We start from the raw sequence: 26,733 nt of genomic DNA, 5'->3' as shown, positions 1-26,733 counted from the left end.
AAAAACATGGAATCTAAGATTATTCTGTGCCTATTTACACATCTTAGAGGATTAAAAAAAAAGCTGTAGCTTTTTAAGTCTTTCCTTCAGCAAGCTATGTCCCATATATGTTAAAATCATATGCTGTTCCTTGATAGACACAAAAACTTTAACAATTGAGTCCCATCATCAACTCACTGTATAACAACAACTGAAGCATGGAAACCCACCAAATCTTTTTTGTCATTATCACAAAGAATGTACACTACAAGATCCAAGAAAGGGGAGGAGGGGTTTATCCCCTATTGATTAAGGGTTCTAACCTTGATTTAAGAAAAATCATAAACTGAGAGCAGAAACAAAAAAATACTTTGTCATTTTCATCAACTTTTGATTTCCTTGATAATCATATGTATTTTATGGATTTAAGAAAACTGTGCAGAGAAAGGAGCAAGATGCACCACCAGATGGCTAAAGGAGTCCATGATACACACACAAAAAGTTTAAGAACTCATGGCACAGATGTTGAGGTCTTCCAGAAGCTAATTAGAGATTGCATTCCATAGATTGTATAAAGTAGAGAATACTGAAGAACCTTCTAAATAAATTCATAGTTGTCTAAAACTTCATCATAACAATGCATACAAGAATCACCAAGTGGAGATAGAATGCTTATTGTTCAGAATATAGCATGCAATAGGACAGACAGTTCAATGATCCAGTCCATCAATACTTGTATCTTGAACAGACACAATAGATAGTTAATGAGTTAATCCAGAAATGAATGCAAGGGGAAAAGTCAACTGGATTGTTTCAGAGAAATTGTACAACATTTTTAATGATCTCAAGCTACTTCCTAAATGTACACACACACACACACACACCCCTCCACACAGTCAGTGACTCTATGAGCCTGCAATTTATCTATATCAAAATCACTGAAGAATAGCTATTATGGCTATTCCACAGAACAATGGAAAAACTAAGGACAAATGCAAGCAGACTACAGTATTTTGTTATAATCCAACGTACATAAGTAATGATATGTAAAACATACTATTAGAAAGATTATTATTGGAAAAGGGAGGTGGAAAAGGAAGACATGCACAAAGAACAAGGGTAACAAAACAGATAAACAGCCTAAATAATACACTGATATCCAGGTCTTATCAAAGACCTAAAAGAAGACTTGGAGAATGCAAGAATGGTGATTCATGGGGCAGCAATGATGGTCTGCACAGGACAAGAAGGTATGGACTAAGATAATACCCATGATCAATGGAATAAAAAATTTACCAACTACTTAATTAACTTAGCTAAGTTATATAACAGTTATAGAAGGTAATCTTGAAAAAGAAAAAAACAAAATAGTGCCCCCCTCCCAAAAGAAAAAGACAACTCATACATGAGACACATGAGAACTGTCATCACGCAATTCAATACACCATACTTGGCAAACTGGAATTCCTATTCTTAAATTTAACAACTCAAAGGAAACGTGGCCCCATGGAGTTTTAATAAAAATCATTAAACATAGCTGATTAATTAACAACTGAACTACTACATGATTTGGATATATATAGAATTCTTGCGGAGATAATTATAGGTCTATGATACTCCACAAAATAAAAATGAATTTGAAATATTTGTTTGCAAAGTACAATCTAAACTCTGACTACAAATAATCTGAACATAAATGTATGAAAACCCTCATTTACACAATATACATAAAATCCACCATGAGGCACAGATAAACAAGTGTGTGTGTGTGTGTGTGTGTGTGTGTGTGTGTGTGTGTGTGTGTGTGTGTGTGTGTGTGCGTGCACGCGCGCGCACTCACTTTGTGCCAAGAATCGTTTTCAGTTCTGGAGAAAGAATTACAAATAAGACTGCCAAAATGGAACTTGTATTAAAATGGCATAAACGGGATCTGAAATTGGAGTGGAGGAAACCAAAACATGATTATCAAAAGACTCACCATGCAATTTCTTTAAATAGTAGATTGTTCAAGTTTTAAAATTTGTTTAGTTTATTTAAAATGTGGATGGATAGGGGTCTAGAAGGCTGGATTGCTACTAGCTCCCTATAAGATCTTTTAAGTTAGCTATTTGCCTTTTCTAGGTTTCAGTTATCTGATCTTAAACATGAAAGTGTTAAACAAAACCAATTCTAAAACTTCTTTAAGCCTATGCTTTCTATGACTAAGAATGAATAGTTCTTAAACAGAACAATTCACATATTTACCCTAAGTAGGTACCAATAGCTGTTAGACATGAAGTTGTTCATAAAGAATAGGTTAATTAAAACTGTCAAGTAGAATACTGTATCTAGTCAATCTTTCCTTTCTCAAATTCAAAAAAGCTTTCACAGAAATCTGTTTCCAGTAATTCCTAGTTTCATTAAAGATGAATGCCATCAGATTTGTAATTGAACAAACCCACACTTCTATAGAACTTATGCTTGAGGATCTTTCATGTTTTCTTTTATTGTCTCCCTTCCTTAAAATAATTCCAACTACAGGTAGGATCAACTTAGAAAAGGTGCTGTACTTTTAATGTTTCACAGAATTTGTCTAAATATATCTCAAAATTCCCATGGGTTCCCCCTCTTCTCATTCTCTTAGCTGAGAACTTTGCCTCTTGTGCCACTGAAGAAATTGAGGCCATTTCCTCAGAGTTCCTTCTTATCCTTTCCTTCTCACTGCACCTCATTCAGATATCTTAAGTCACCATCTCCTTCATGTCTGATTTACATGAAGAGATTGGTCCATCTTCATGGCATGGTGAAGTCCTCTAAATGTATAAAATCATTCATTTTTATCTTATCTTCTCCACAGCTCTCTTCCTCTATCATTCCTACCTTCTCACTTCTCAGTCTCTTCTGGCTGCTTCCATACTGCCTACAGATATATCCATACCCTTCCTGAGCACATCAGCCCCATCTAAGCAAAGGGTTGCTTTAGCTAAGACTTGAAAGAAGCTAGCATAAGCAATTGAGAAGGGAAAAATTCCACACTTGAGGGACAGTCAGTGGGGTGGGATGAACACCTCAAGAGTTGAGAGATGAAGTGTCTTTTGTGAAGAATATTAAAAAGACTGGAAAAGTGGAAAGGAGCCAGGTTATAAGGGACTTTAAAAGTCAAACAGTAACTTTTCTATTGAATCCTGGAGTTTAGTGGATAGGGAAGTGGTCTGGGAAGAGACTTGAAGCCCATACAACAGGCTGTGGGCATAGTCAGTACATGAAGTGATGAAATGCTCCCTCATATACATGGAGGAGATGGGGGGGGGCAGTGAAAAAAGTGAGGGTTCAAAGGTGACAGGGACAATACCTGAAGCTGTATGTAGAAAAGGTACATCAGGGAAGGTAATAAATTCAGTTTGGGACTTTTTTTTTTTTCGATTTCCATTAATGCTAACATCTTCCTTCTGTTATCTTCAACACATCCTGTCTACATCTTGTTCAAACAGTCTGCATGCTGTCTCTCCTATTAGAGAGTGAGCATTTAAGAACAGGGCCAGTGTCTGCAAGTTTCTTTTGTGTTCTCTGCTTGGCACATAGCAGTGTTTATTAAAAACTAGGAATACAAAAGAGAGAAAGACAATCCCCATCAAGGAGCTTACAATCTAATGGGGAAACAATATACAAAAGAAGCTATGTACAGAATAAACAGGAAATAATCAAAAGAAAGAAAACACCCATGTTATTTGGGACTTCAATAGAGCCAGAGAGGTCATTAATCAGAGCAGAGAAGAGTATTCCAGGCATGGAGGACAGTAAGAAGGCCAGAGGACACCTGGATCACAAGGGGACCTGTTAGGGAGCAAGGCATAAATGCTAGGTTTACTAAGGGCTTTGAATACCAAATAAAGCACTTCGTATTGCTCCTGGAGGCAACAGGAAGCCATTGGAGTTTACTGAGAAAAGGGATGGGAAAAAAACATGATCAGACTCCAAGTTTTAGGAAAAACCACTTTAGAGGCTGAATGGAGGATGGATTGAACTGGGCAGAGACTTAAAACACCAGCAGGATGCTACCACAGGCATCATTGCTTCCAAAATATAGAAAAACTGAGATACATGCAACCGAATTGTTAAGTTAAATGTTTTTCCATGTTAAATTATTCAAGAGTGTGTTAAGTCACTATGAAAAGTATTATGCTGGAGACCTAGAAAATGAATACTAAAACAATTCCTACACTTTTCTCCACTAGATATAAACTTGTTGCAGACAGAATCTGTCTTCTGCCTCTTTGTATCCAGCACTTAGCACATAGGATACACTAAATTCATGTTTACTGATTAAGACAATTTTATTGTGGAAACGGAAAGACATACATGTTTGCATGTGTGAATGTGAATGAATAAAAATGTGATAAAAGCTAGACTGTGATAAGAGCATAGCTACAAGAAAATGGTAGAAGATATCTAAAACTTTCAATTGAGGGAAGAGAAGTATAAATCAGTGAAGATTCTATTCATGGAGGCAGCACCTAAGATGGGTGTTAAAGGAAGAGGAGTTCAACCACAGTAAATACAGAAGGAGTTCAGAAAGACAGAAGGAAGGTTGATAATTCAGTTCAGTTAGAATGAAGTATGGGAAAGCTAAGTATGCAATGAATAAAGAGCACTGAACCTGGAATTTCTAGGAAGACTCATCTTTCCAAGTTCAAACATGGCCTCAGACACTTACTAGTTTGTGTGATCCCATTTGCCTCAATTTCCTCATTTGCAAAATAAGTTGGAGAAGGAAATGGCAACCCATTTCAGTACCTTTGACAGGAAAATCTCAAATGTAGCCACAAAGAGTCAGACATAACTGAAACAATTCTAAGACAATAATTACAACAACAGAATAGAGTCTAAAGGGGAATAGTATAAAACAAAGGTGGAAAATAGAATTGCTAAAGCAAATCTCTAGGGAAAATTTAACTCTCTAAATACTTTCATCATCAAATGAGGGAAAAAAAAGATAAAGTGGACTTAATTTTAATAAAGACAGAAAACCAACAAATATTAAAATACTCAAATTCTTAAAATCAAAAAGATCAACAAAATTAGGCAGTTAACTGTTCTTAAACAATATATATATATATATTGCTTAATATATATGTATATATTAAGTATAATGATTAGACTTTGTGCATTTGGAAGATTGCTTGGCAACTAAATCTAGAATATATAATTTTGGCATTTAGGTAAAGAACAAAAGAGAAACTGAGGCAAAATAAATTAATTACAGTAGCAAAGATGAGAAATAACCAAAGTCTCAACTATGGTAATGACAGTATGAATGGAGAAAAAAATGGAGGAAAAAGTATTTGAGAGGCAGATTTGATGTAAGGTACTAAGAGTAAAAGATGACATTGTATGAAAGAGTTGATGGTAATTTCATCAACAGAAACAAAAGTTGGTGAAAGGTCAAGTTTTAAAGAGGAAAACAATGAGTTCAGTTTTTGAGAAGCTGAATATGAGAAATTATTTAACCATTCATTTACATCAAGTGGCTGGAAATGGTGAAGAAATGCTCCAAGCCAGAGTAGGATTATGTAGCTCTGAAGATTATCTGCATAAAAATTAGTTGGAACCCCCTGAAAGTGGGTAGAATCAGAAAGGGGAAAGTAAAGCGAAAAGGTCCTCCAAGGATAGAACTTTGTTGGAGTATCCATTAATTTTAACAACAGACATTTTAAAATTGCAAAAAAAAAAAAAAAAAAAAAAAAAAAAAAATGAACTGATTAAAAAAAATTAATAATCTAGGAGTGAATGCTTGAAAAAGCAAATTAGATTATTAACTATAACCTCTGATTAAAAGAAAGGAAATTTACCAAAATCAATAATAAAAATAATTCACAGCAAATTAAGAGGAAATAAAAGGAAATCATCTCAGAAACCACTCTGCCTAATACTATACCAAAGACACAAATAGTGTAAAGGAATATTTATTTTAAAAAACATTAATGTATCAAGAACTGTGCTAAGAATTTGAAATATAAAGACAAGAATGAAAAAGTCTACAATGTAAAGAAACCGATATCTATTGATATATCTATTTTAAACAAGATGTTAATAGAAACATGAATATAAAATGTATACAATGCAAGTTTTGGGGAAAAGACACTGGTATTTGGATAGGATCAGGATAGAAGTCTTTTAGATTAAGATAGCAGTTGAATTAAGTGTGAATATAGTTACAGATTTTACCAGGTGAAGGTAAGGGACAGAGTGCATTCTAAGGAAACTTATGCAGCAGCATGGAGATGAGAAACAATGTCAATACATGCTCAGAGAAGTTCAATATGCATCTGGTGATATAGGACTGGAGTTCAGGAAACAGACTGGGAATAAATGCACAGAGTAGTAGTCAGAGAAATCATAGTACACAGTACATGGGAGCTCACTCATCAGGAAAATTCAGAGGTAAGTTAAGACCCAAGCTAGAGCTTTAGTATAGAGCTAACAAAGGGAATAGGATGGTTGGGTAGTTTGTTGGACGAATTCAACGAGGAGACTAAAAAGCAGTGGTCCATCCTCTTGTTGTTTGTCTTTCATTTTAGAAGAGGATTAATCACATCACAGGGTGATGTCTTATTTTGTACATGAACTCTATTTAACTGAGGCAGAGATGCACATAGACATCAGCCTTGTTCTCTGTTTCTGAGTCACTGAAGTCCAGTAGTAAGACAAACGTCAGGACAATTGATGAAAGCCTGGAATGCAGGGAATAATCTTGGTGTTCTCCATGTATGAGTGACTATGCTCTAATCATTCTATAGTGACAACTGCAGCTGCCTACATGGCCACTCATCTACCCATACTGCAGGGAAAAATCTTTACATCCTTGGGGTAGACATCCCCCTAACTCACCAACAGGTTTGAGGCCTGTGGATTACTCTCAACCTGGTTTAGCCTGTCTGTTGAGGTTTACCAGGGTGTGGCTGCTGAGCATGCTCCAGCTTCTTGGAACCACAGGTGAGAGGAAGGTGAATCAGGTGGATGAGCAGTCCTGAAGGGCTCAGCAAGACCTCATACTAAAGATACTCGTCCTTCTAAGCACTCCATACATCCCTGGACAGACATGTAGGAAAACCAGGAGAGAACAGTATCACAAAAACTGAGAGAATAGAAAGTGAGCAGAAGCATGGGAAGAAGATGATCAATTGTGTCAAATACTGTATAGGTCAAGAAGAATAGGACTGAGAAAGGGTCATATTTGGCAATTGTCATTAATCCTAGAGAGAGAAAGTTCAATTAAGTCATGAGCTCAGAAATTAGATTGCAAGACGTTTAGAAAGTGAAAAGGAATTGAGAAAATGGAGACAATGAGCATGTTTTCTCCTCCCCAGGACTTTGGCAGTAAAAAGAGAGAAGAGATATAGGATTGATAACTTGAAGGGAAAGTAGGAAAAAGGGAAGGCTTTTAATGAGGATGGAGATCTTGGCATTTTCCAGGCAAAGGGAAGGAGATGGAAAGAAATAATCAAAATGACAATACTGCTGGAGAAAACAGGAAGGGACAGGAATAAGACTTAGCCTTGGTGAGGAGAAGAACTATCTCTTCCTCCAGGACCAGAGAAAGAAGAGAAAATCTCGAGTGTAGAATTGGGAAGAATAGCCATGTTACAGAATGTCGACAATGTCATATAATCAAACTAAGTGGGTCCACTATAAATTTGTTATATAGTCTCAAAAGGGCTCTTACTACACTATACACATTCTTTTACTCAATTCCACTCCCATCAGTACCTATTCTAAACTTTTCCTTCTATCCATAAGTCACATGTTATCATGTCTTCTCCCTTTAGTAGAGAACTTTCCATCTATTTTTTCACTGGAACACTTGACAAGATTTTCTGTTGAAAGCAAGGGAGGAAAAGAATTGAGTAGGCTACTGCCTAAAGAGGAAAAAAAAATGGAACACTTATTAAGGGAAGATAAGAATAAATTGAGACCAAAGACAGTTCTCTCTCTCTGATATTGGCTATATTGTATTTATACAATTTCATCAAAATAATACAGCTTTTTTGTATAATCACGTTCTTACTACCACCAGTAAGATCAGATCCATACTATTCATTCATGTTGTCAGAGGATGGATTACTGTCAGGCAAAGAAGAATGAAGAAAGAAAAGAAAAATTTAGAACAATAAATGGAAATATCTGTTTTTCGGTTGCATTTTAATCCCTGGGGTCAATATGGCTAAAACTACAAAGTCTTGAAAGAAAACTGGTATACTTAATAGACATAGAAGGATAATGGTTGTTATTTGATCAGATCAGTCTGTGTTTACAATTAATAAAGATCTATTAATTTTTGTTTCTCTAAACTATGATGAGTTAATTTTATAATACATCAAGGACCTGTGAAATGTCAGCCTGAGGACATCATAATAGAATTCCTTCCTTCAATAAGGATCAAAACAAGTCTATGACTTTGCAGTAAATCCTAGAGATGTCCAAGTGACAGAGAAATTATAGGGCTTGGATACTATATAATTACTAAGTTTCAGAGACAGTAAGTTGTGGCCAACAAAGTGACAATTTTAGAATTAAAACAATGGATGTTCAAATCCTACTCCTTTTACTACCTACATGACCAGTAGTAAGGATTTGAACTTTGGAAACTTACATTTCATCTTTAAAATAGGGTGTAAGTATTATTTTTGCTATCTACCTCACAGGGTTTTTGTAAGGCTTAAGAAAAAAAAAAATCTATGTAAATCCTTCTGAAAACTTTAAGTGCTATATCAGTTTTTAAAAAAATTATATACCTAGCTGGGTAAGTAAAGAGGGCCTGGTGAACAAATATCCTTATCATTTCAACAGAGCCTCTAGCTCCAACCCAATTGCATTTTATAGCATAAAGATTAGAGTATCACAACCAGGCTTGTGATAATTTATCATATAGGAAATTTATGTATATATAACTATAATGATACAATTCTGTAATCCAAAAGAAAACTGCTTAACATGGATTATTCAATTCTCTTATATTAATCAATTAGTCTACTTTATACATAACATTTTCCAAAGATTTTATCTTACTACACATGTGGGGGAAAAAAACAAAAAGATTTTTCAGGAGTGGATTTTTACTGTGGGGGAAAATGATAAAGAATGCAAGTACACTTTCAAAATACTATCAACCAACTAATTTCTTTCTAAGAACATGAAAAGCACCACTTAAAGGAGTAAATAAACTATGCTGAGTCAGCAATTTTTCAAATTCAGTCATCTATATTAAAATAATTACCCATATAAATTACAGGAAAACGAACATTTCCTTCACTTAAAGAACTTTGAATTGAATGTTCAGCATAAAAAATTTGTGTAAGTTAACATACTGTATTTACCCCCATTTTCCCCCCCAGTCTCTTCTAAGAATTTTACATTCTAAAGTGATTCCAAGACAATTGCAATAGACTTATGATGGAAAGAGCCATTTAAAGCCAGAGTGTAGATCACAATATAGTATTTTTACCTTTTGATGTCTGCTTGTTTTCTTTCACTCATTCCCCCCTTTTTTGATCTGATTTTTCTTGTGCGGCATAATAAATGTGGAAATATGTTTAGAACTGACTTTTCACAATGAGATGATTCAGACCAGTTCCAATGATCTTGTGATGAAGAGAATCATCTATCTACACCCAGATAGAGGACTGTGGGAACTAAGTATGGATCACAACATACATATTTTCACTCTTTTTGTTGTTGTTTACTTGCATTTTATTTTTTCTCATTTTTTTCTTTACTTGTGCAGCAAGATAATTGTACAAATGTGTGCCTATATTGGATTACTTGCCATCTAAGGGACAGGGTTTTGCAAGGATTAATGCTGAAAAATTATCTATGCATATGTTTTGAACATAAAAAATTTTAATTAAAAAAAATGTGAATTCTTAAAAAAAGAAGAAAAAGAAGAGAAAACAGAGAAAGAAGGAGGAAGGAGGATAAGAAGAATTGGTACATGTTCAACTTATATTGGATTACTTGCTGTCTAGGGCAGTGCAAGTGGTGGGGAGGAAAGGAGAAAAATATGGAATACAAGGTTTTGCAAGGGTGGATGTTGAAAGCTATCTTTGCATGTATTTTGAAAAATAAAAGCTTTTTTTTTTTTTTTTAAACTTAATTCTGAATCACAAATTACAGGAAAAAACAAAAAGGAGAATAATACTTCCACTGATTATTAAGGAAATATAAAATCTTGGGACTTAGAAATGGTAAGTTTGTTAAAAAAAAATTATATTTTACAATAATTATCCCTCTTGAAAAAATTGCTACCTACCATATACATTAGAATGTCTCTAATCATCACCATAGCTGTCTGATGATCATTCCAAGCTTGATTTAGTGTTTGAAGAAAGTTGTTATTCAACGAATTTAGTACATCTTCTCGCACCTGCAACAGAAGAGACTGAGTTTAGTTTGAATGGTTTATTAAATAAAAAGTAGGGGCAGTTAGGTAGTGCAATGGTTAGAGCATTAGCCCTGAAGTCAAGAAGACCGGAGTTCAAATCTGGACTCAGATACTTAACACTTCGTAGCTGTGTGACCCTAGGCAGTCATCTTAATCCTAATTGCAAGAAAGAAAGAAAAAGAAAAAAGTAACAATATTCATTTTTAAAGAAAGCAATCTATAGAAAGCTCAGTTTTGGTAAAATTTGCCCAGGTCAGGAATATGGGAGCCTTGATATTTTAAATTTCTTATGTTATACTGTATTCTCATCTTTTTTAAAAGTAAAATTTTTAGGGCAAAGTAGGGAAGTCTGACCTGATGGAATTAAAAAGTCCTCTTTTAAAGAAATAACATAACTTTTTTCTCTACAACAACATGGCAGGAGTAGAAACATTTAACAAACAACTTTACAGTATGTCATATAAACATATAAACATGTAAAAACAGGCATATAAAGAATAGGGAAGCCCCGTTGGCGTGAAGGTTGCGAATTAGTCAGCCGTAGTTGACATCGCGGCAGATGTGAGCGACTGAAGAGAAGGCGGTTGGGGTGTCAGATGTGTAGTGTATGGCTAAGAATAGTCGTGTTAATATTTGGATTATTAAGCAGATACCAAGTAAGGATCCAAAGTTTCATCAGGAACAATTAGACGCAGAAAAAAGTTATGGAAAATTGCAAAATGTTATAAATTATAATAGATACAAGTAGAGTGTTTTTAAATGACAAAACAATTTTATTATAAAATATAATGAGCATGATAAAATTTGAAATACAATTTTAAAAAGAATAAAAATTCTGACATGTTTCAAGATGAAGGAATAATGGAATAATAAGAATTAACACAATAGAAAGTAATAGAAGGCTGTCCTAAAAAAAAAAAAAAAAAGATAAAAAAAAGAATAGTGTGGGTAAGGAGACTTAATAATAGGTGGATTCAAATTCCCCTCAGACACTTACTGTGTGACCCCGGGCAAGCCATTTAACCTCTCTCTGACTCAGTTTACTCATCTACAAAATAAGGGGACTGGATTTGATAGCATATAAGGTCCTGGTCTAGAAGCTCTAAATCTATAATCCTATGAAAGATACAAGAATATCATTTAAAGGTTACAAATTGGTTACAAATTATAATTGATTAAAAAATTTAATTAAAAAATTAAAAACTGTGAGCATTGTTTTTGTTTTGTTTTTCTTCCCAGATTATTTTTACCTTCCGAATACAATCCTTCCTTTGCAACAACAACAAAATTCAATTCTGCGCATATATATTGTATCTAGGATATACTATAACATATTTAATATGTATGGGAATGCCTGACATCTAGGGGAGAGGGTGGAGGGAAGGAGGGGAAAAACTCGGAACAGAAGGGAGTACAAGGGATAATGTTGTAAAAAAAAACAAAAAAAACAAAAAAAAAAAACCTATGCATATGTACTGTCAAAGAAAATGTTATAATTATAAAAATAAAAAAAATTACAAAAAAAAAAAAAAACAAAAAACCTATCAGATTCCAAAAGCAAGCCTTATCTGACACATAAGAAGAAATACAAAGGGAGAGGAAAAGGGGTACAATCCATTTTTATCTTTTTACTATGATACAAGAGATCTGTCTTCCTATAAAAAGTGGAAGCAACCACAATAGCTCCTAAAAAGATATATTCAGCCAATTCAAATATACTTGTGATGGAGAAAAATATCTGCATTTAGAGGACTATGGCGACTGACTATGGAGCACAACATATTATTTTCACCTTTGTTGTTGTTTGCTTGGGCTTTTTTCCTCTCATTTTTTTTTCTTTTTGTTCTTATTTTTCTTATGCAGCATGGTAAATGTGGAAACATGTTTAGAAGAATTGCACATGTTTAACCTATCCTAGATTACTTGCTATCTAGGGTAAAAGAGGAAGGGAGAAAAATATGGAACAATAGGTTTTACAAGGGTAAATGTTTGAAACTACCTTTGCATGTGTTATGAAAAATAAAAAGCTATTATAAAAAATTTTTAAAGAGGATGTAGTCCAATATTATATAATCAAACTTTGTTACCAGAGGTCAAAACAACATCTGTGGTTTAAGATCCATTCCTCTCTAAGTTAAGAGTACTGTGGCTCAGCCAATTTTTTTCTGTGCTCTGTAAAACATTCCATTTACAATTACGTTTACACACATATACATACAAACACATACACATACTCATAAACATTGACTAAGTGACATCAATAAATCAAAACTAAAAAGTAGGAGGAAAATTAGTTGTATGATGCTAATTTAGATAGTATTAAAATTACATGTTTAACAAGAAATTTTTAGCTACTCAGTACAACTGGACTCTCTTTAGAAAAAAAATTAATTATTTTTAAAATATGTAATAGCAATGAAATTTTATGATGAAAGAACAAATATATGATATTTCTAAACAAAAATCATAAGTTAAGATACTTTTCAAAAATTAAAATCCCTCACAGACTAAACCAGCTCCCTCTACTAGTATCCCCAGTAATGACAATTCAATAATCACAAATCGTATCTCTGATCTCTAAATGTATATAACCTTTCGATGACCCAGGAAACTCTATGACATTCTCAAGTAAGTACTGTTTTCCATTGGTAGTTTACTTATCGGGAATTCCCCACATCAAGAAAATTACAGATCCAATCCAAAAACAAACAAACAAAAGCCCCAATCCTATAAAAGCATAACCATTTATAAGAAAATGAGTACTTTCAACAAATTACCCCTTTCCCCAAAGACTTATCAAGTATACCTGATATATTGGTAACTAAGGAGAAAAAGTAGCCAAAAATGTTCATAATTCAAAAAACTAAAATATAGTACCCTTGTTTTTTAATACTTAAATATCTGTGCTCTCATCATTTCAAGAGTTCCTTGCAAGAATGAAGATCAAATTCACCCATGCCAGCTGATCATATATAACTATTCTTTTTTTTTTTTTTTTTTTTTTTTTTTAAATTAAACCAAAAGTTTCTTTCCCATAGTCTACCTAAAGTTCTGGAAGCTTACTCACTTTCTTTCAGCACTATGAAGATACCAGCGAGGCTCTCTGGCTATGCATCTATTAACCTGCACTCTTACCAAATACAATCATAATTTTTCATATAATCCCTTGATGACAAAAGTTCCTCATTGGTTACATGTCTGCTCATATACACATATACTTCTCCATGATATTCAACTTTAGGTCTTTGGACACAGTAATATTCCACTTCCTGCTGCCATAGACTCTTAAGAACTGGAAAAATAGGCAAATTTGGCTTTTATGGGAAGTTTAGAGTGGGGAAAAAAGTCTTGCAATTTCCTAAAAGCAACAAGTCTTTTTTCCTCTCTAACTCTAGGCAGATCTAGTTCATCTATCAGTCTGTCATAAATACACAGACTGTTGGTCAAAATTTATACAGTGTGCAGATATGACTGTCTATATTTTCCATCCATCTCAGTTCTGATCTCTGATACTAATTAGAACAAGGGTGAAAAGAGATGAGAATAAACATTTCTATAGCACTTATAAGGTACCATGTGTGATACTAAGCACTTTACAGATATCACCTCGTATAATTCTCAAAACAATTCTGGGAGACAGGAGTTATCATAATCTCTATTTTACTGTAGAGGAAACTGAGGAAAACAAAGGTTAAATGACTTGTCCAAGGTCAGAGTTATTAATGGCCTTAAGCTGTACTTGAAGACAGGTGTTTCTTATTCTAAGCCCAGCATCATATGTAATGGGAATAGACTAGACGCATTCCCAATAAGATCAGAGGTGAAACAAGGCTGCTCACTTTCACCATTACTATTCAATATTGTATTAAGCAATGTTACCTTTAATAAAAAAAAAAAAAAAAAACTGAAGGAATTAAGAATAGGAATGAAGAAACAAAATTATCACTCTTTGCAGATGATATGATAATATGCTTAGAGAAATAAAAAAAATTACTTGAAACAATTAACAACTTTAACAAAGTAGCAGACTACAAAATAAATCTAGCAACAAGAGATACAAAGAGAAATTCTATTTAAAGTAACCATAAATTAATATAAAGTATTTGGGAGTCTACCTATTAAACATAGTCAGGAACAACATGAACACAATTACAAAACACTTTCTGCACAAAGTCATATCTGAACCATTGGAAGTATATCAAGTGCTCATGGGTAGGCTGAGTTAATATAATAAAAATGATAATTCTACCTAAATTAATCTACTTATTTAGTGCCACACCAGCCAAACTGTCAAGAAATTATTTTACAGAGTTAAAAAAAATAAAGTTCATCTGAAAGAACAAAAAGTCAAGAATTTCAAGGGAATTAATGAAAAAGAAATATAAATGTGGCCTAGCTGAACCCAACCTAAAACTATATTATAAAAGAGCACTCATCAAAACTATTTTGTATTGGCTAAAAAATAGAGTAGTCAGTCATTGGAATAGGTTAGGTTCATAAGACACAACAGTTAATGACTATAGTAACCTAGTGTTTGATAAACCCCAAAACCCCAGCTTGACAAAAATTGCTGGGAAAATTGGAAAATAGTATGACAGAAACTAGGCAATGACTAGTACCTAACACCCAATACCAAGATAAGGTTAAAAATGAGTTCATGATTTAGATAAAGAGTGATATTATAAGCTGATTAGGAGAACAAAAGAGATAGTCTACCTCTCAGATCTGTGGAGATGGAAGAAATTTGTGGCCAAAGAATTAGAGTACATTATAAAATGCAAAAATGGATGATTTTGATTACATTAAACTGGAAAATATTTGTACAAACAAAACCAATGCAGCCAATATTGGAAGGGAGGGAGAAAACTGGGAAAAAATTTTTACATCCAGAGGTTCTGATAAAGGCCTCATCTCTAAAATATATAGAGAATTGACTCAAATTTATCAGAATACAAGCCATTCTCCAATTGACAAATGGCCAAAGACTATGAACAAACAATTTTCAGATGAAGAAATTAAAGCCATTTCTAGTCATATGAACAAAAGCTTTAAATCCCTATTGATTAGAGAAAGGCAAATATAGCAGCTCTGAGGTATCAATACAAACCTCTCAGATTGGCTAAGGTAACAGGAAAAGGACAATGATGAATGTTGGAGAGATAAGGGAAAATTGGGACACTAATACACTGTTGGTGGAGTTATAAATTGATTCAACAATTCTGGAGAGCAATTTGGAACTTTCCCCAAAGGGCTATCAAACTGTGCAGTGTTTCTACTGGACCTGTATCCCAAAGAGATTATTAAAAAGGGAAAAGGATTCACACGTGCAAAAATATTTGTGGCAACCCTTTTATAGTGGTAAGGAACTGGAAACTGAGTAGATGCCCATCAGTTGGAAAATGGCCAAATAAGTTATGGTACATTAATGTTATGGAATATTATTGCTCTATAAAAAATGATCAGCAGGTGAGTAGAACCAAGCACACAGCAACACACGAATTGTTGTACTCAGCAACAACAAAACTACTCAATGATCAATTCTGAAGGACATGGCTCTTTTTGGCAGTGAGGGGATTCGGGTCAGTTCCAATGGTCTTGTGATGGAGAGAGCTATCTGCATCCCAAAGAGAGGCCTGTGGAGACTGAATGTGAATCATAACATATTATTTTCACTTTTATTGTTTGCTTGTATTTTGTTTTCTTTCTCATTTTTTTTTTTGCTTTTTTGATCTGATTTCTCTTGTGCAATATGTAATTGTAGAAAAATGAATAAAAGAATTGCACATATTTAACACAGATTCCTTACTGTCTAGGAGAGGGAGTGGGGGGAAGGGAGAGAAGAGAGAAAAAAATTGGAACACAAGGTTTTTTAAGAGTAAATGTTGAAAACTATGCATGTGTTTGAAAATAAAAGGCTTCACATCTAATAAACTAAGTTAAAATTTCAACAAAACCAGCAACAATTAAAAAAAGAAAAATGAGGTGATTCAGGTCAGTTCAACAGACTTGTGATGGAGAGAGCCTGCATCCATAAAGAAGACTGTTGGGACTGAATATGCATAAAAACATAGTATGTTTATTTTTTCTATTATTTGCTTGCTTTTCTCCCCCTACCCCCACCCCCACTTTCATCTCATTTTTCTTGTGCAGCATGTTAAGTATGGAAATATGTTTAGAAAAATTATATATGTTTAATCTATATTGGCTAAATGCTGTCTAAGGGAGGGAGGTGGAAGAAAAGGAGGGAGAAGAATTTGGAACACAAAAGTTTTATAAGGATGCAATGTGGAAAACTATCTTTGTATGTATTTTGAAAATAAAAAGCTATTATTAATTTTTTTTGAAAATAAAGGGGGCAGCTAGGTGGCGCAGTGGATAGAGCACCAGCCCTGAATTCAGGAGGACCTGAATTCAAATCTGGTCTCAGACACTTAACACTTCCCTAGCTGTGTGACCCTGGGCAAGTCACTTAACCCCAGCCTCAAAGGGGGGGGGGGATAAAGAAAGAAATTTGTATCATTTTTTTCTTGCATTTTACAAATTTTCATCTGAGCTCTCAGTACTTGATGGTCTGTTATATTAACAGCTGATTCTGGAATTAATCCTCCCATCAAAAATAAGTTAAAATGTTACCATTTTTGTTATGTTTGATGCTCTGTCAAGTGTTTTTTTAAAAAAGGAAAAAAAAACACAATATTTTTAATTAAAAATTGCTTATAATGTGAAAGTATGTCTGTCCATATATATAGTTTCCCCTGAATCATTTTCTTCCTAAAAATTTCAGCTCATCTACTTATTCTTCAATGTACCAAGAAAAACAAAAAACAAAAAACAAAAAAAAAAAAAAAAAACCTTCCAAAAGGCTAAGTAAGAGCTAACAATCCCAATCTGGTGAGGGAACCACAACTGCAAATCATTGAAAATACTACAGAGATGCACAGACAAATGTAAATACTACAGAGATGCACAGACAAATGTAGCATGCATGCACACATATACACATTGAATAATAAAATTAGTATTAAAAGGAATTTCAGGGCACATCTAGTCTAACCCATTTCTGAACATAATCTCATCTACTACATTTCTAAGAAATAACCACACACTCTTTGCTAGAAAATTTACAGTAAATACTTAGACACCCCCAGAGAATCAACTAAAAGGCTATTAGAAATAATCCACAAATTTATCAAAAATTATACAATAAATCCACATAAATCATCAGCATTTTTATACATCACTAACAAAATCCAACAACAAGAGATACAAAGAAAAATTCTATTTAAAGTAATTGTCCATAGTATAAAATATTTGGGAATCTATCTGCCCAGGGAAAGTCAAAGCAGAACTACAAAACACTTTCCACACAAAATCAGATCTAAACAATTGGAAAAATATCAAATGCTCTTGGATAGGTCGAGCAAATACAATAAAGATGACAATACTACCTGAACTAATCTATTTATTTAGTGCTATACAAATCAAACTACCAAAAAATTATTTTACTGAACTAGAAAAAATAACAACAAAATTCACCTGGAAGAATAAAAGGTCAAGAATTTCAAGGGATTTAATGAAGGAAAAAGTAAAAGAAAAACAAACAAAAAAAAAATGAAAGTGGCCTAGCTGTTATTAGATGTAAAACTGTATTATAAAGCAGCAGTCATCAAAACTATTTGGTGCTGGCTAAGAAATAGACTAATTGATCAGTGGAATAGGTTAGGTTCACAGGACAAAATAGTCAATAACTTTAGCAATCTAGTGTTTGACAAACCCAAAAGCCCCAAACTTTTGAGATAAGAATTCACTATTTGACAAAAACTGCTGGGAAAATTGGAACCGAGTATGGCAGAAATTAGGCATTGATCCACACTTAACACTGTATACCAAGATAAGATCAAAATGGGTTTATGATCTAGACATAAAGAATGATATTATAAATAAATTAAAATAATATAGAATAGTTAACTCTCAGAGCTGTGGAAGACGAAAGAATGTGTGACCAAAGAAGAACTAAAGATCATTATTGATCACAAAATAGATAATTTTGATTATATTAAGTTAAAAAGTTTTTGTACAAGCAAAACTAATGCAGACAAGATTAGAAGAGAAGCAATAAACTGGGAAAACATTTTTACAGTCAAAGGTTCTGATAAAGGCCTCATTTCTAAAATATATAGAGAATTGACTCGTAATTTATAAGAAATCAAGCCATTCTCCAACTGATAAATGGTCAAAGGAAATGAACAGACAATTTTTGGACGAAGAAATTGAAACTATTTCTAGCCATATGAAAAGATGTTCCAAGTCATTATTAATCAGAGAAATAAAACTGGGACACTGGTACATTGTTGGTGGAATTGTGAGTACATCCAGCCATTCTGGAGAGCAATTTGGAACTATGCTCAAAAAGTTATCAAACTGTGCATACCTTTTGATTCATCAGTGTTACTACTGAACTTATATCCCAAAGAAATCTTAAAGAAGGGAAAGGGGACCCACATGTGCAAAAATGTTTGTGGCAGCCCTTTTTGTAGTGGCTAAAAACTGAATAGATGCCCATCAATTGGAGAATGGCTGAATAAATTATGGTATACAAATGTTATGGAATATTATTGTTCTGTAAGAAAAGATCAATAGGATGATTTCAGAGAGGCCTGGAGAAACTTACAAGAACTGATGCTAAGTGAAATGAGAAGAACCAGGAGATCATGATACATGGCAACAAGACTATAAGATGATCAATTCTGATGAACATGGCTCTTTTCAACAATGAGTTGATTCAAACCAGTTTCAATTGTTTACATAGAGAGCAGACAATACAACCAATGCTTCCTCTTTTAGACAGTTCTGTCAAAAAAAATTTACCTTATATTAAGCCTACATTTTCCTCTACTCTTGCTATTGCTGCTATCCAGAGCCAAGTTTATTCTGAAGGCCCCGTGAAGTCTTTTCTTTTTCAAGCTAAATATCACTTTACTCATTCTTTACATTGCATAATGGCCTTTCGCTAGCCTGGTTTAAAAAAAAAAAAAAAGGCACAGAGAAGTGAAATGATGTTTCTCCGTCAAAACCTGTAATAACTACTTAACTAACCAAAGTAAAGACTGATAAACATCACAAAGTAACTGGCATAGTCAAATATAGAGCAGCACGTACAATGATAAAATTAATAAAACAGATGCTTTAATTCTTATAAGCATAGGGGAAAAACCAATGACACATAGTTGCATAATCCATCCTCTCCCATAAACTAAAGAGTTTCAAAAACTAGCTATCTCCCAAAATATAAAAAAGAATTCACTTAAAGAGGATGCGTGGAAGTAGCTGTTAATTTTGAAATAGAATTGTAATTCCCTTTAAAGACAGCAGGCAAATGATTACATAATTTTGTTTTCCTCAATAGAGTAAGGATGACATTTCTATTCTTGACTACTAAGCCTAATTTCAGAGTACAAATGAGATATACACAACCTAGTCATTTATCAAAGCAAGAACACTGCAAAATGCTTCAGTGGCCATCTATACCAAACTCTATATAAAAAATGAATCCTCTCTAAAATATACCCAACAAGTAACCATCCAGCAGCACTTGTTTTAAAATTTCAATTATTAGAGTATTTTGAAAGATTTTCCTGATTGCAAGCCTTAATATGCTGCTGCCAACATCTATCCATTATTCCTAGTTCCAGGATCAAGTGAGGGTCCTTTGAATCTTGCCTATATATTATCTTAACAATAGAACTTATTAGCAAGTTACATATAATGGCATCTAGATACCTAGTGCACTCCACTGGAGACTATTTTCCAAGTATACAGCAAATTACTGATCACTACTCACACCATTCATATAGTTCCAAATCATGGCATCATAAACAAATTAAACAAAAAAGCAATCAAGTCTATTAATAAGGAATGAGTTCATGACCAAACACGAATTACAAAGGATCATAAGATGGCAAAATAAGACAATTTTAATTACATAAAACAAACAAACAAAAAAAGATTTTGCACAAGTAAAACCAATGCAGTAACATTGAGAAACAGTAAATGAGGATGGGAAAAGGGAGGAGAGTATCTGTAATAACTCTTATTTCTAAGGTCTCATATAAAGATATAAAGGAAATTAATTCATATTAATAAATAACAAATTCCATTACCCAGTTAATAATTATTCAAAGGATATGAATAAGCAATTTTCAGAGTAAGAAATCCAAGCTACCAATAGCCACAAAAAAACCCTACTCTAAATAACTAACAATTAGAGAAACACAGAAATAGACAACTCTGAGATTCTATTAACATCCATCAGATGGAAGTTGATTTTTAAAAATGACAAATATTAGAGAAGCTGTAGGAAAATGCATATGTTAATGCACTGTTAACAGATCTATGAACTGTTCTAGCTATTCTGGAAAGTAATTTGGAACTATGCTCAAAATCTATTAAAATGCATATACACTGACTCAAAGTTACACTACTAATCAATCTATACTGTTAAAGAGATCAAGGAAAGACGAAAAGGAAATGGACTTACAGACATAAAAAATATTTAAAGCAGCTCGTTTTATAGTAGCAAGGAATTGTAAGATGATGGGATATTCACCAGAAATCAGTTGAACAAGTTATATATATATATATATATATATATATATATATATATATATATATATATATATATATATATGAATGAATGATTAAATTCAGTGACTTATTAAAAAATTTTTTAGAAAAACATGAGAAAACTTATATGAACTGAAGCAATGTAAAGTGAGCACATTCAGTATTAATTAACCTAAAATGTAAACTATGATATCATAAAAAACAATACTATAAAGATTAACAACTTTGAAAGACTTGGGAATACAACACAACGAGTGATCCTAATTTCATTAGACTAGAGATGAAAGATGCTACCTTACCCACCTTTCTGATGAGAAGGCATGAATTCAGTACAAATTGAGACACATGCATTCATTTGTAGCACGTATGCACATTTGTATTGTGTATGCATTTGTATGTTGGACATGGCCAACATGGGGGTTTGATTATATGTACACATGCATGCATGTATATATCTGTAATAGGGCTTTTGTTTTTCTTTATTTCTTGACACGGGTAGAGGAAATAGGAGGGAAAGAATGTAGATCTGAAAATTAAACTAAAAATAACACATAGTTCCACATTCTATTAATTATACTATAATCTAGTCAATATCACTTTTCTTTTTCCATAATATAGCATATTTCACCAAACATTTTTGCTAAACAAAAACAAAAAAACTAAGTTGCTGAACGAAACCCATTTTTGATGAAACCCTATTGGCATGCTCACTGCTTTATTTTCTGGCAGTTGAGTAGCCATTTTTGTAATGAAAACATGGATTAAAACTGGTAACTGATGATACTTCCAAATAACCTTTCATTAAAAAAAAAAAAAAAAAAGCTAAAAAGCTTTTATTGCTATTTGGGTTTCTTTAATTGCCATAGTCATCTTAAGTATCCTTCACCATCTGAGAGCCATCCCAAATAATAAATAAATATATATATATTTTTAAAGAGATGACAAACAGTTGGCACAATGAACTGATTCACTGAAAAAAATCCAAAAATATGTGCAATATGTTATTACTGCTAGACTTCTTATCTCCAAGTGGGGTGGGTTATATGTTAGAGATGTCTTCTCATTTCTCTTTATTTGAATTAGCTTGATCTTCGTTAAATTTCTAACAATGACTTTCTTTTTTAGTGAATGTTCTTTCCATTTACATTGTCACAGTCATTGTATAAATTGTTTTCTTGGTTCTACTTACTTCAGTCTGTACCAGTGTATATAGATCTTTCCATGCTTTTCTGTATTCATCACCTACATTAATTTATTATATAAACTCTTACCAATCTGTTTAGTCATTACTCAATTAATGGCTATTTACTCTACCAATTCCTAGATATTACAAAAAGTGCTACTATGAATATTTTGTAGTAAAAAGGGATAAGCATTTTTAAAAAGTACACCTTTTTAAAAAAGATTTAAAAAGAAAAATCTAAAAGTACTCCAAGTGCTTTCCCTTCCTTCCTTTAAAGTGGGGAAAATAGAGGGTGATTCAGCAGACAGGCCGACTTAATAGTTGGTTCTGCTGTACTGTGTTCTTTCACTTTCTTTTTTTCATCTTTGATAGAGCATATGACTTACTGGATGGGAAAGGGAGAGAGATTTAGAACGAAGATGGTATATAAACAAAAGAAATAAAAATAAGCTAAAAAAACAAGCATACTCTAATTGAAATGGCAGAATCTTCAATAGTGACATTTTAAAATGCATTATAAAACTCAGTCATCCTAAAATTAACAAATATGGCTGGCTACCTTAAGAAGCTTCCTTGAGAAGCAACAAATGGATAAGTATATATATAATTCACAAAAACTAAATCCAATTCAATTTAAAAACACACACACATTTATTAGATACTTGTTCTAAAATAGGAATTTTTCACCCTATGTCTATCAGAGACCCCCCATCCCCACCCCAGCAATCTAAACATTATGAGAAAAATTATTTTTAAATGACAAAATAAAACAGAGGGAAAGAAACCAATTATATTGAAAAACCCTAGGTTAAGAACTCTAGTTTTAGACTTTCTCTGAAAATATCAATATAGATATCTTGATTTTATAGAAGGCTGATGCCTTTTCTAACCTCAATCATTAATTTTATATATAAATTTGGTATACCCCAAGAATATTAAATATTTGAATAAGGGTCCAAAATATTTATAAAAACTCTTTTTTGTCAGGGATAAAGAACTGAAAATGTTCATTAATTCAACTAATAGTTATTAAACATCCCTTAAGTTCAGGCATTAAATGAAGTTCTTAGTATACAAAGATAAAAATAACCTCTGCCCTCCAGTAATTTACAATCTAGCATAATGGAATATTATGATGCCACAAGAAAAAATTCATATGAAGAATTAAGAGAAGCAGGGAAAGACTTGGGAGTGATATATGTGAATAAAATAATACACTGAAAAATGAATAAAAATGAAACTAAAAATTTTGCAATTATTAGCTTTACTATGTCCTGGAAAAGAGATGAAAATAAAGGATGTGAAATACTGCATATACTATGAAATTACCTGATGTGTTGGTGATTCTTGCTAAATTGTCTCTTTTTTGTTCTTTGTTTTAAAGAATGGCTTGATAGGTATAAGAAAAGAAGAAAAATATATTTGGAAATGAAGGTGTCAAAGATCAAGTGATTCAAAATTTTAAAATAAAAAAACTATAGAAAACAAAAGATGGGGTGGGGTTCCCTATACTTGAAAAGTCTTTGCTTGAATGTGCTGTTCCATCTACTTAGACAATTCTTTTTCATAATCAAAATTCTCCCCATCTCCCCTTAGGCTGGGGTTAAGTGACTTGCCCAGGGTCACATAGCTAGGAAGTGTTAAGTGTCTGAGACCAGATTTGAACTCAGGTCCTCCTGAATTCAGGGCTGGTGTTCTATCCACTGTGCCACCTAGCTGCCCCACATAATCAAAATTCTTAATGGAAAATAACTTTCTTCCCAGTCATTCCTAAGTATGGATTCTGACCAACTGAATCATGGTCCAAAATATACACACACATACACATACGCATACACACATGCACACACACACTCTCTCTCCAATGATTACTTCTTGCAAAGAGATGCCAAATTTAAGACTTATTTCCAGTTTTATTCCCAAACCATTGATTACCTCCTAACAGTTTCATTTGAATATTTTATCACCATATAAAACATAAGAATTTCTTCAGTTGGAGATGGGGAAAGAATTTTATACTAGATCATTTTTAAGACCTCTCAGCTTTAAAAATATCCTTTTGAATATTAAAATTAAAGTAGTTTAAGAGTTCTATCTCTCCAAAATATACAGAGAATTGACTCTAATTTATAAGAAATCAAGCCATTCTCCAATTGATAGTCAAAGGATATAAACAGACAATTTTCAGATGATGAAATTGAAACTATTTCCACTCATATGAAAGAGTGTTCCAAATCACTATTGATCAGAGAAATGCAAATTAAGGCAACTCTGAGATACCACTGCACACCTGTCAGATTGGCTAAGATGACAGGAACAAATAATGATGAATGTTAGAGGGGATGTGGGAAAACTGGGACACTGATGCATTGTTGGTGGAGTTGTGAAAGAATCCAACCATTCTGGAGAGCAATCTGGAATTATGCCCAAAAAGTTATCAAACTGTGAATACTCTTTGATCCAGCAGTGCTACTACTGGGCTTATATTCCAAGGAAATACTAAAGAAGGGAAAGGGATCTGTATGTGCCAAAATGTTTGTGGCAGCCCTTTTTGTAGTGGCTAGAAACTGGAAAATGAACGGATGCCCATCAATTGGAAAATGGTTGGGTAAATTATGGTATATGAATGTTATGGAATATTATTGTTTTGTAAGAAATGACCAACAGGAGGAATACAGAGAGGCTTGGAGAGACTTACATCCACTGATGCTGAGTGAAATGAGCAGAACTAGGAGATCATTCAACAATGATACTATATGAGGATGTCTTCTGATGGAAATGGATATCTTCAACACAGAGAAGAGCTAATCTAATTCCAATTGATCAATGATGGACAGAATCATCTACACCCAAAGAAGGAACACTGGGAAATAAGTGTAAACTGTTACCATTTTTTTGTTTTTCTCCCCAGGTTATTTTTACCTTCCAAATCCAATTCTTCCTTTGCAACAACAACAACAACAAAATTTGGTTCTGCATATATATATATTGTACCTAGGATACAATTTAGGATTTAAATAGGATTTAATATGTATGGGAATGCCTGCCATCTAGGGGAGGGGGTGGAGGGAAGGAGGGGAAAAATTCGGAACAGAAGGGAGTACAAGGGATAGTGTTGTAAAAAATTACCTATGCATATGTATTGTCAAAAAATGTTATAATTATAAAATTAATTTTTAAAAAATAGGATAAAAAAGTTCTCTCTCTAGTCTCTCAACTTTCTACACAATTTAAACTTATGCTATACTAAACTAGCAGTAGTGTATTTCTAGAATACTATATTTTTTGCCATCATTATCTTTTGTTAAAGCAAAAACAAAAAAACTTCCAATGGCCAGCAACTGCACCATTAAAAAAATTCTGACCTTCGATATGAGATAAGAGGAGGGCATTTCCATATATATAATAGAACAGAAAGGGCTATATATGAAATTAGAAGTCCCAAATATGTAAAACTTACTTTTCTAAAATTTGACATATTGTCTTCAAAAAGCTGCTCTACTTATCTCCATTTTTTTCTGGCATTCTAGTCTAAGCTCAATTACTTTCTTTTCTTTATGTCTTTTAGAGAAGGAAATGTGCTACCCTGTCTTTAACCTCTCCCTCTCGCTCACTTATCCCCATCAAAAAAAACAACAACAACAAAAATCGTTTAAAAAAAAAAAAAAAATAGTATCAAGCAAAACAAATTTTGACTATGTCTGACAATGTTTATTTCATTCTGCATCTTTCAGTCCCATGATCAGCTTAGGACAAGGAAGACCTTTTTATAAATGATTGAATTGTTCAGAGTTCTTAATCTTTCAAAGTTGTTTTCTTTAAGATGCTGTTGTTACATGTATAACTATGTCAAATTGTTTACTGTCTCAATGAAAGAGAAAATTTGGAACTCAAAAAATGTAGAAAAATAAATTTTTTCAAATTGTTTTTACATGTAATTGGGGAAAAAAATGAAACATTCAAAAAAATGAAATGTTAGTGTATGCACCATTCTAGTTCTGATCACTTCATTTTGTTCAATTAAGTCTTCCCAGGTTTCTCTGAAACCATTTCTTTCATCATTTCTTATGGCACAGTAATATTTTAATAAATTGATATGCTATAATTTGTTTAGCCATTTCCAACTGATAGTATCTCTTTTGTTTCTAGTTCTTTGCTACAACAAAAATAGCTATTATAAATTACTGTTCCAATGGATCCTTTTTTCTCCTTTGATCTGGCTGGGGGTACATGCAGTAAGTACTAAGTGGGATTAGTGAGTGAAAAGATATGTAGTTTAGCGTCACTTTGAGTATTATTTGAGTATAATTCAAAATTTGTAACATTTCCTGTAGTTCTTTATAACAAGGTCAGTTGAACATATAAAGTAGAATCTTATACTTTAATTTTCCTTCCTTTAATTATTAATGATTTAGAAAATTTTTTCACATGCTCAGGGGACCCTGAATTTCTTCCCTGAGAAATGCCTGATCATGTCCTCCACCAACTTATTAAAAATGTTTATGTTATTCTTATAAATTTGAATAAGTTC

At 33.0% G+C, this 26,733-nt stretch overlaps 1 protein-coding gene across 1 annotated transcript in view; it reads right to left on the bottom strand.

The window, feature by feature from the left end:
• CUL3 (cullin 3) overlaps positions 1-26,733 on the bottom strand; it is a 108,663-nt gene that overhangs the window by 43,604 nt on the left and 38,326 nt on the right. Inside the window, exon 3 of the mRNA XM_074298586.1 lies at positions 10,265-10,378. Within this exon, the coding sequence (XP_074154687.1) occupies positions 10,265-10,378 (114 nt within the window). The remainder of the gene's footprint in view (positions 1-10,264; positions 10,379-26,733) is intronic.

This window comes from Sminthopsis crassicaudata, chromosome 3, assembly GCF_048593235.1.
Source record: "Sminthopsis crassicaudata isolate SCR6 chromosome 3, ASM4859323v1, whole genome shotgun sequence".
Classification (NCBI taxonomy): Eukaryota; Metazoa; Chordata; class Mammalia; order Dasyuromorphia; family Dasyuridae; genus Sminthopsis; species Sminthopsis crassicaudata.
The sequence above is the reverse complement of the archived record's forward strand: the minus strand, read 5'-3'. Positions and strand labels throughout refer to the sequence as shown.